The sequence below is a fragment of the Microcaecilia unicolor genome, chromosome 5 (genome assembly GCF_901765095.1).
Source record: "Microcaecilia unicolor chromosome 5, aMicUni1.1, whole genome shotgun sequence".
Taxonomy (NCBI): Eukaryota; Metazoa; Chordata; class Amphibia; order Gymnophiona; family Siphonopidae; genus Microcaecilia; species Microcaecilia unicolor.
Window position 1 is genome coordinate 112,322,025 of NC_044035.1, and position 11,988 is coordinate 112,334,012.

Consider the following 11,988-nt stretch of genomic DNA (forward strand, 5'->3'; position numbering starts at 1 on the left):
GGCAACTAGGAGGCATTTATATTTGAAATTAGCTTGCAGGCCCACAAAATTGCTTCTATATTAGACAGTTGGGGAGCAGCAGAATAAGAATAAGATGGGGCACTTCCATTTAGACCCTTCTGAGGCTCCTCAGTAGCAGACAGATGATCAAAACCCCATGCTGTTCCAAACAGCGCTCCAAAAATAGCGCTGGAACAGTGCAGGGCCTTTTTAGACCTATGATCAGAGATAATTGCATGCAAATTTAAGCATGCAATTATCTCTGATCATGGGGTAGAAGTGCGGGAGAATTGTGCCTGAGCATGCGCTCAGCACAATCCTCCCGCACTTGTTTGACAGTTCTGGGCTGTCAAAAGCCCAAACCTTTCAAACACAGAGTCTGGAGGTCCATGGGACCACCAGGCCCCAACTACCCCTGCCCTGAGCAATGGGGGCTGGAGGTCTGGCGGACCTCCGGTCCCCCCGACGATCCCCCTCCAGGTTCAGGGAGGGCTGGAGATCCGATGGGTCTCCAGCCCCCCCTAGTCCCCCAGCAAGGGGTCCCTGGTGGTCCAGTCCCCCCTACCTTGTGTGTTGGAGGAGGGAGGGTAGCCTGCCTCCCTCCTTGTCCTGTGACGTCGCAAAATGGGGGTGCCCAGCCAGTGTATCCTGGGATGCACTGGGCGGGGCTATACGCCATATAAGGGAGTTTGATACTGATATTTAAGTAGCATGAGTCCGTTCAAAGAGCCAAGTCTTAAGGGCAGATGAGTCAGGCTGCTGTCAGTGGGAAGGATTAAATTCATATCTTGTTTTGTATATTAGAAAATGTTTGAAAAAGCAAATAGGGACCTAAAAAGAGCTTCGCCTTGGTTGCTTGTTTGCTGCTTACCCTTTTCCGCATGCTGTATTGATAATTAACAATGTAAATTCCTTGACTATTTAAATGATCTCACTGGGCTTTCTAATCATAGCACTTCAGAAAAATATATTTTGCCAGGAGTGGCCTAGTGGTTAAGGTGGTGGACTTTGGTCCTGGGGAACTGAGGAGCTGAGTTCGATCCCTCCTCAGGCACAGTTAGCTCCTTGTGACTCTGGGCAAGTCACTTAACCCTCCATTGCCCCATGTAAGCCCCATTGAGCCTGCCATGAGTGGGAAAACACGGGGTACAAATGTAAGAAAAAAAAATATTGACGTATAGAGAGTGAAAGTGTATCTAAAATTACACCTAGACTCAACATTTGAACTGAGAAGCCCTTTTTTATTACCAATAGATCGTGATTTTTTAAAATAAATTCTTTAATTCATTATGTTACCTTCAATTTCCAAGACTGACTTCTTAGTTTGTGTAGAGTTTTTTAAAGTAATATGTCTGACTTTTAAGTAAACAGTGCTGTGAGATTAGGCGGTTTAATGGATAATACAGAGACATAGGACTTTATTCAATAAAGATTTTTTCCATAGACACATATAAGGCAATTGTATAAGTGGGTGCCTCCCTGTGGGCACTCCGGTGCTGGGCATTGAGAGTCTATAATGGTATCAGGGCGCCCAGATTTCAGCACAGAATACAAGCATAACCCGACAGCTGCACACCTTATATTTACATAGTAAGTTTGGATGGGCTAGAGTGAGCTTTGACGGCAGATAAAGACCCATATGGGCCATCTACTCTGCCCAAAAAGGCGGACAGAGCCACTCCTGCCACTCTGTGCAGGTTACACTTCATCATGAAGAAATACTGCTTTACTAATAAGGCAGTCGCTCAATCATGGAAGAGTGGCTTTATCATTTTGATGCAGCATAGTCACAAACGTTGTCAATACGTGATTATTTTTTATTTATTTATTTATTTATTATTTATTAGAATTTATTTACCGCCTTTTTGAAGGAATTCATTCAAGGCAGTGTACAGTGAGATAAGTCAAACGTGAGCAATAGACAATTACAGCAGTAAAAATATTCAAATATCAATACAAAGTACGGCATAGTATACTACTTACAATGTCAACCAACGGTCCTACAATGTTTCAATCTAAGATGTACTCATAGCATATGAATGTGACATAAAACACACACACACACACACACACACACACACACACACACACACACACACACTTGTCCTTAATCTGTCTCTGTTATTCTCAGGTCACAGACTGTAGAAGTCTGCCCAGCACTGGTCCTACTTCCCAATCACTAGAGTTGCCGTGAAAGCCCACTCCAGCCCATCTAAATCTGGTTTTCCATAATCTGAACGCAGACCATCAAAGTCTGTTCTGTTTTGCATAGAAGGCCACCCAGTACTGGCCTTACTTCTCTACTACTGCACCCACAAGTTTTCTTTTGATTCCATCCTTTTTCCACTTTAGCATACTCTATATTTATCCCATGCGCATGCGGTTACATCAGCTATAGATCTAGTATAACTGAGGGCACCCAAACTCATCAAGGGCAGACATAACTTACTAGCTGTGGTGTAACTGGGAGCCCTGCTCATCTCCTGCCCATGCTCCAGCCACATGCACTTGCCACATGCTCCAGCCACATCCCCCCTTGCACTTGCACACTATCCCCATGATTCTATAAAAATTGCCAAAAATTGGGTGCACAAAGTTAGGCGCACTCCTGATTTGTGCGCACAATTTAATAGAATAGCAAAACAATTAATGCCAATAATTGGCTTTTTAACAAGCAATTATTGGCACTAACTAGATTTAATTGGGTCTTATGCATGTAAATTTAGGCACGTGATCCACACCTAAAATTTACGCATGGCCTAAAAAGGGGGCAGGGAAATGGGAGAGTCATGAGCGGATCAGGGGTATAGTTTTGAGTTACACATGTAATTGTAGAATAACAGTGTTCCGTGTGTAAATTTAGGCGCAGGCCGAACTTTAGGCACTGCTTATAGAATACCGCTTAAGTGAGTTTTTTCAGTGCTGATTTAGTAGGCACCATATAAAGAACCTAGCCCTATAGCACTTATACGCACCCATATAGAATAGCGCTCCAAATGCTTACATGTGTAAGTGCTACTTTTCTTTGCATTTACATATGTAACCATGAACGCCTAGTTATAGAATTGCCTTTACTGAGAAGTGTCAGTTCAGAATATGTCTCAGCGATATTTTCATCTCTAGATTACTACTTCAAATTCAGTTTGAGCTGCTAGTGAATTGTAACTGAAATATCGATAACCTAGAATCTGAACCTCTGCGTCACTCACAGAGGTCATCCCAATGGAGCAGGGTCGAGGCACATTGGTAGGATGTGCACTGCTTGCTTCCTGAGTTCTCCGCATACTGTATATAAATAGAAGACTTCATTGTCCAGTAAAGTCAATTTACCAACAGTCAATTCAGTCAGTTTCTCTTAGTTTTTAAATGATAAATCGTTCTGAAGAGATTTGCTATTTGGCACAAAAGATGCGTCTTTTATTTTGTTTCCTGCAAAAGATGTTTTTAACAGGAAGAAGGGTGACATATTGGTGACATGTGTGGCATTTTAATTCCTGTTCATAGTGTTAAGGGGAAACAGGAGGGATAGAATAAGCAAAAAATTAACCAGTTCTGAGTCACAGTTCACATCCTTTTAAGTCAGACCTTTGGCTGTTTTCCATGCACTCATATACATGACTCAGATATAGAGCACTGAATCTGGCTTAAACTGAACTTCCAGTAAAGCAAGCAGGCTGCAGCCTGAAAATAATAACAGAGATTAAAAGTAACATTGTTTATTTTAACAGCAAGATATGTGTAGATATAATATTCTGTTTGCATATGAACCTTCTGTCTTCTAAACTGAGTGGATGTTTAGCATGCTTTAAAAATAAATGTAGTAACCTTGTGGAGAATGGTTAGTCACCACTCTTAAGTTTTTAAGTCTCAGCACATCAAATGAGACTGCTTTTAACAACAACAAAAAAGTTTTCCATGAACAATTTCTCCGTGACTATCACTAAACCAAAGTCAGCCTCTTCCATCACAGCTTTTAGATCCAGAACCTTATTTTTCATACTACTAGAATTAGTATACACAACTTTCCAGATTATCCATGTGGCCCACACATAGAGAAGGTGACAAAGCAGTGTAGCTCTATGGTTTATGTGATAGGAAACCCGGATGGGATGGGAAGGGGCCCCAATGATCATTATTGCCCGGGGGCCCAGATCACAGTCAGTCTGCCCTTGTGCTCAAAGCCTCATGGAAGAGCCACACATGGATGCCTGAGCTCGTGGCTTCTACTGCGAAGGTGATACCCTGCAAGGCACAAAGCAAATTATATGTAGATTATTTGTACACAATTCAGACAAAAACTGAAGGGTCAGCACACATCGGCGCTAGTACTTCTGTGCCTAAATTATGAGCCTCGCAAACATTTCTTGCATATGGAATTTTTGTGAGGCTCATATTTAGGTACAGAAGAACAGGTGCGGATGTGTGCTTTTACTTTTGGTTTTATTTGGACATGCACACACATTTGTTACCTCCTATCTGCCTTCCTTCTGTTTGTAAAAGAAGACAAAACCGGGAGTTAAGTATGAATATTTGACAAGAAATCCTCTTCTCAAAACCTGCTTTGCTGTCTGGCAGAAAAATTGTCTCATTGCTCACATGTGAAAAGATCTGAACATTGACCAAAGTACTCTCTGCCTTGCACAGAAAATTCATTACCATGCATTTTAATAGAGCAGATGGGCACATCTTCTGAGCAAGTTAACTTGTATACTCAAGCCCTCTGTGCATTCTACGCCCAATAACACGCACGCATACCTGGCAAATTTGTCACTTAATATAGTTTCATATAGTTTATCAGTAAAGAACAGCATTAATAACATAAAACATTTTGGTTCAATGTGCAAATAAACTGCATTAAGGATCTGTGTCTAGTACAAAGCAGCTAATGACTATTAAAATAGCTTAACGTGTATTATAGGTATGATTGCTATAGGGCTGAGTATATTGGGGGTTCTTTGTTACAAAGAGGACAATTGAGCTACATGTCCCATTTTGGCTTATAGATGGGGAGAGGATCCTGCACATTATTGCATTTGGTAACGCACGTTATCATATTTCTTTATATATTTCAGCTTACCACATATCCAAAAAAAGCTCTTTGAGATTTACAATAATTTATTTATTTATTTGTTACATTTTTATCCCACCTTTTCCCACGTATTAGTAGGCTCAAAGTGGCTTACATAGTTCCAGAGAGGTGGTTACAGACTCCGATGTGAACAAATACAGTATAGGGGTACTATTACAGTGACAAGTACAGTAAAGAAGTATCGGTAAATAGGTTGGGGTGATTCAGACAAAATGTTAGGGTGTGATCATGTGTCGGGGTTGAAAACTGTCCGTTTCCTGATTAAAATGCCATATTTCATTATTCGGTGTTTGTCAGATACTGTGGGGTATGCCTTCTTGAACAGGTGAGTTTTTAGTTTTTTTCAGAATTCTAGATGATTATTCGTAGATTTCAGGCATTTTGGTAGAGAATTCCAGAGCTGTGTGCATATGTAAGAGAAACTTGACACGTATGTTGATTTATACCTCAGGCTTTTACAACTTGGGAAGTGAAGAGTTAAGTACGTTCTGGCTGATTCAATTGTGTTTCTAATTGGTAAGTCGATTAGTTCAGACATATAGCTCGGAGCTAGACCATGTATTATTCTGTGAACAAAGGTACAAATCTTGAAGGCGATACGTTCCTTGATTGGTAGCCAGTGTAGTTTTTCCCGGAAGAGTTTTGCGCTTTCAAATTTAGATTTTCCTCAGATAAGCCTGGCTGCCATATTCTGAGCAGTCTGTAGTTTCCTTGGGATTGTATTACAGTAATCGACGTGTTAATACCATTGTTAATACCATGGAGGAGTGGCCTAGTGGTTAGGGTGGTGGACTTTGGTCCTGAGGAAGTGAGTTTGATTCCCACTTCAGGCACAGGCAGCTCCTTGTGACTCTGGGCAAGTCACTTAACCCTCCATTGTCCCATGTAAGCCGCATTGAGCCTGCCATGAGTGGGAAAGTGCAGGGTACAAATGTAACAAAAATAAAAAAATGTTGTGAAAAGTTTCCCTCAGGAAGAATTGTTTTACCCATTTGAGTTTCCACATTGTGTGGAACATTTTCTTCATAATGGCGGTGGCTTAGTTCTTTAGCGTTAGGTTGCTGTCAATAATAATGCAGAGGATTTTCAGGTTATCTGAGATTGGAAGAGTGTGTTCCGGGGTATGTATGGCTGTGGGGTAGTTTGTAAAATGTTGAGATGAAAGAATAAGGCAGTGTGTTTTTTCTTTATTGAGTTTTAGTTTGAATGTCATAGCCCAGGTATCCATTAGGCTTAGGCTGTTTTTTATTATAATGGTGATTTCTAAAACGTTTGATTTGAAAGGTATGTATATTGTGACATCATCCGCATACATAAAAGGGTTAAGACCTTGACTGAAAAGAGACTTGGCTAAGGGGGTCATCATTAGGTTGAAAAGGATGGGTGAGAGAGGTGATCCCTGAAGTACTCTGCAGTCGGTTTCCCAGGGTGGAGAGATGTTGGAGTTTGTCTTTACTTGATATGACCTTGATCCATTTGAGTATATTCCCTCCGATTCCTATCCTGTCGAGTATACTTAGTAGTATATTGTGATTTACCATATCGAATGTGCTAGACATGTCGAATTGAAGTAGGAGAATGTTTTTACCTAGTGCAATTTCTTGCTTGAATTTGGCAAGGAGAGATACCAGTACAGTTTCCGTACTTTGGAGGGGTCTGAAATCGGATTGTGATTCATGAAGTATTGAGAATTTGTCGATATACTCCGTGAGTTGTTTGGCTATGATACTTTCCATCAATTTGGTTGTCAGTGGGATAATACCAATATAACAAGCATATTAAAACAAGAATTCTACAATTCACAATAATACAGGAAAAAAACAGGCATTCATTTTCCATAAAAGCTACTTGGTCCCCCTCATCCCAATTTCTAATGAAACGTTAAGTAAAATAACCATGGTATTGAGTCCCTTTCAGATTTCTTGCAATCTTTCTCATGTTGCAGGTCCTTTGATAGATTGTTCTATCACATAAGCACGACGGTGAAAAAAACAAGCCCTTTCCCAATATAAATTAATAAAAAAAATCACAAGGGAAATAAATTAAGGAAGGACATTTTTGTGTGCTCTTATATAGAGAGGAAACAATGGTGCCAAAGTTGTCACAAAGCCCCTCAATATTATGGGGTTCTTTTACTAAGCTTACCGCAGGTTAAAAAGGCAGTACCACAGGGGGCTCTCAGGTGTCCCGCAGTAGTTTTGGGATCTACGCACACTAGGGTATACACAAAAAGTAGCACATATGAGTTTATCTTGTTGGGCAGACTGGATGGACCGTGCAGGTCTTTTTCTGCCGTCATCTACTATGTATGTATGTATGTTACCCATGTGCTAAAAATAAATGTACTTTTTAGGGCTGGGGCATATCTAGGGACAGAGAGCAGGCATGTTCTGCGCTAATCAGTTAGTGCAGCTACTTCACCATCCGTTAACTGATTAGCATGTGGTTAGCGTAGAAGCCCTTACTGCCTACAAAATAGGTGGCGGTAAGGGCTCACAAACTAATGGCCACACGCTAATAGGGAAATTAGCATGTGGCCATTAATAGGAAAAATGGGGCCATTTTACAGCTCTGCTAAAAGTGACCTCAGCATGCAGGAAAGACCCGCACTGGGAATAGCGCAGGCCACCCTTTAGCACAGTTTGGTAAAAAGGGCCTCTATAACAGGGCCCCCGAGAGGGGGGGCGGGGGGGGCAAAATTCCCCAGGCCTGGACCTCCAAGGGGGGCCCAGCGCCGAGGTCATGCCGCCGGCGCTGCAGTCCCCGGTCTCACCTGCCTGCCTCCTCGGCTCCGGGCCCCCTGCATTCGAAGCGGCAATCACAGATCGCCTCCCTTCGGGCCTTCCCTCCCTGTGTCCCGCCCTCTTGGAAACCGGAAGTTACATCAGACGAGGGCGGGACACAGGGAGGGAAGGCCCGAAGGGAGGCGATCTGTGACTGCCGCATTGAATGCAGGAGGCCCAGAGCCGTGGAGGCAGGCAGGTGAAACCGCGGACTGCAACGGCGGGGGGTGGCAGCAGTGGGGGGAGCGACTGGGGCAGCAGCGGCGGGGGCAGTAACGGGGGGGTGGAGGCGGGGCGGCCTTGTCTCTCGGCGGCCCTGCTCTATAATCATTGCACAAATCAAGTTAGTGTGAAAAAGTTACAAAAAAATAATTTCAACAAGCGAAAATTTCAAAATGCAAATGCAAAGTTATAGTGAAGGCATCCAGACTAGAATATGTCTCACATGAAAACACTGTGAATCTAGATCATTGGCTTAAGATAGAAGTATTTTCATGTGAGATACATTCTAGTCTGGATGCCTTCACTATAACTTTGTGTTTGTATTTTGAAGTTTTCACTTGTTAAAATTACTTTTTTGGACACTTTTTCTCAATAATTTTAATCTGTGCAATGACTAATGTTGAAAGGGTTTGTGACATCTTTGTTGCCATTGTTTCCTCTTTATATTATGAGCACACAGAAATTGTGTTTAATTTATTTATTTCTCTTGTGTGTGGGGGGGAGGGGCTTGTAGAGCTAACACAGATTACCCCACCTCCATTTAGAAGACAGGGCAAGTTGGGAACAAGAACTCTTAGGATAATTATTTTTAGTACGCTGTCAGCAGGTAAAATTAATATTGATGGAAACATAATGCACAAATGCTAAATTACCTAGAGAACAGAAAGGAGTACCTATCAGAGGTAAAAGTGAAAGCACATCCTGTACCCTAGGCTCAGTAATTGTTTAGGCTAACTATCTTCTCCAGCACCACAAAAACAGTAACAGTTACAACCTGGCCAGAGCCAGATCCTCTCTCTGATGATAGGGCTGGCAGAAGCTGTTGTGCTGCTTTCTTTCGGGACCTTGTACAGGTGCAGATGCCGGTGCAGCTGGCTGGCTGGCTGTTGAGGTCCATCTCAGGGAAGATGCCGTGATTTTTAACGAGCTGTAGATATCTCGAATCTTGGAGTTCAGTTATTGTCTGGCCAACATATAAGAAGATCTTCAGATAACCTCTCCAGATTAGAGAAAAGAAGAGGCTTCATATATCAGTTCTTGGGTGAAAGTGACCCTCAAATGTTTATCACAACAATCTTGTTTATTTCAGATGTTATAATTTGAAGAGTCACAACGTTGTCCCCTTTGCATCATTCTAGAGGGTTAGCTTGACCAAGAAATCATTGTTTCAATAAACAATACGCAGATGTTGTCACAGCTGCCCAGCTATTGCATCAGCCAAGTTGGCAGGGGAATTTCCTGCAGACCTTGGTAAAATATTGCCAAATCAATATGGCCTTACACCATGTCTATAGTCTGTAGTGCAATCTTCCAAAGGAAGTTTTCATTAGCCAGGTTCTGAACTGTAGTGCCATATATTGCAATAATGCTATGTAGGGCGTGTTATCCCTACGAGGTTGTTATTAATTGTTTACCTTTCCCTCCAGAAGAACATTGTTGTTACCCCTTTAATTTGTGTTTTCTCAATATTAGCCATTTTCGGAGCCCTTTTACTAAAGGGTGTTAAGCCCTACAGCATGATTAATGCATGAGAAAAGGATTACCACAAAATGCAGTAAAGCATTTACAGTAATTTTCCTGTTTTCACGCACTCAGCGCATGTTAACTATTTTTTTAAATATATTTTTGTGGGTCATGTTATGAGTGCAGAGAGGGCAGTCCCACTTTATACAGTTAGCACATTAGGGGCCCTGTCTACTAAGCCATGCTGTAGGCATGCTAGCATTTTTAGCATGCATTAAAAATTAGCGCATGCTAACGCTAGAGACACCCATATATTCCTTTGGGTGTCTCTAGCATTAGCGTGCACTAAAAAAGCTAGCACACCTTAGTAAACAGCGCCCTAAGATTACCATACACTAACTGGATAACGCTGGGTTAACATGGGAGCATTTAGCGCCTCCTAAATAGGAAAGGATAAGTACTCCCACTTTTTATTTTTTTGCAGGTGCTACAGGCTAATGGGAACATTAGCACACTACCTGCAAATAAAAAAGAAAAGGAAGAAAATGCCCAACTTTATTGCCACAGTAAATCTGAGCTAAGCACACAGGAAAGTCTTGCGTTAGAATGTGCTAAGCCCAGATTTCACTGTACCGTAGTAAAAAGGCCCCTATATTTTCTTTAAACTGGAACCTTTAATAGTTTGTCTTCCTAAGATTCAAGACAAAGGACCCTTTAATGCTAATGACAGAAGTTTATATTTTATGTAATATTTTATGGGTAATTGATGGAGCTACATTACCATAGGGGTCCCACGGACTATTGTTTATATGTTTCTAGCTGTGGCAACACACTTCAATAAATACCACATTTGATGTGGGATTTAATTAGGACACATTTTTAACAGGAACAGGGAGCTTTAGCTATTACCTGCTAGTCATAAAATGTTGCAGTTTATTGTACAGATCAAACACAGGACTGATAAAAGTTGGAGATATTTCACTATATATCATGAAGATTTTAAAATAATATAAAATTTTACACATTCCTTCCCTGAAGATTTTGCAGTTGAAAATTAATCGTCTTGAGCATCTAGTGCAGCTGAAAGATCTCAGGATAGAAGAATTAACAAGACATCTGAAGAATTACAAATTTCAAAAATCTGCCACATGAAGAAGAAAAAGCAGAAAGGAATTACATTGAACTACGTGGAACTCTTTTGCCTTCTGTGATTAAACTGCACTAATATTTTTCATTGAGGATATATATATTTATATGACTTTATTACTACACATTAAAAGCAGCAATACATTGAGACTTATTACTACAGTCTCAATGTGTTGCTATTTTTTCATCCTATTTGAACACAATTACAGTTCAGAATAATTTCTGTAAAGTGACTTGTTCTTGTATCAATAATATGATCAGATCTGATTCCGAGAGCAGAATTTCTCTGTATTCCATGCTAGGGCTGTTAGATAACTTGGTGAAGAAATCCCAAGCTGTACATGATAGTGCTGTGTTGTTTTGTATTTGTTCACACCTTTTTCTGTAATAGATCAAGGTGACTTACATTCAAGTACACTAGGTTCTTACTAGTCTTGTCGAAAGCAGGTGGGGGCGGTACAGGGCTGGATTTAAGATTTTGGTGCCTGAAGGCAAGGCTAAGCAGCAGATCTCAGAGGATGGGGAGCCAGGAGAGAGACGGCGAAAGCCCATAGTGCCACAGTGGCACTCCTGTGAAACAGCACATGTAAACTTTCTGGTGCCTTAAAATTTTGACACCTTAGGCTTTTCCCTATGTTGCCTATGTCTGAATCCAAGCCTGGATGGGTGACCCAAGATGAAAAGAGTTCATTCCTTCACTATGATGTAAGTGATTTTATTATCAATACCTACTGGTCTTGTTCTTCAGTTTCCCCCTCCCTCCACACCTCTAGCACAGATTCCTACCTCCCACTCCTACACAAAGGCGAGAACTTGTGAAACTCTGGGAAACAAAGTGATTGCAGGTTAAGCCATTTGAGAGGTAATGTTTTTATTTGATGTCTAAAACCATTGTTGAAAATAAACATAGATACTAGTTTATTTTATACGTGTCCTTTGTTTTCTTTTATGTCTACCACCTGAATAGAGCTGTGAAAATCTTAGCGATTCACTGTGCATAAATGTCCCTGCAGATTAATTATAAGTGTACAAATATTTTCGCTAATCCTCCCAAACATTTGGGTGGCCACAAAAAATGTTTGATGTAAGATTTGAAACCACTCAAAATCTCCCCAATGAAATGCTCTTTGGTAGACGCAACCAAATAAACTACAAAACCAAAGATAAGAACTAACTGTCTGCAAATAGCAATACGTTTAATTGTTCTCCTCACACATTGTTAAATGTAATATATTCCTGATGTAATATATTCTTATACTTCTATAAGGGAACCCTCGGAAGATA

The 11,988-nt window shown here is 41.0% G+C and overlaps 1 protein-coding gene across 1 annotated transcript in view; it reads left to right on the forward strand.

Annotated features, from left to right (window-relative positions):
- LOC115471164 (sperm flagellar protein 1-like) overlaps nt 1-11,586 on the forward strand; it is a 73,899-nt gene extending 62,313 nt beyond the window's left edge. The window contains exon 7 of the mRNA XM_030204866.1: nt 10,597-11,586. Within this exon, the coding sequence (XP_030060726.1) occupies nt 10,597-10,710 (114 nt within the window). The 3' untranslated portion in view covers nt 10,711-11,586. The remainder of the gene's footprint in view (nt 1-10,596) is intronic.
- The last annotated feature ends 402 nt before the right edge of the window (nt 11,587-11,988 follow it).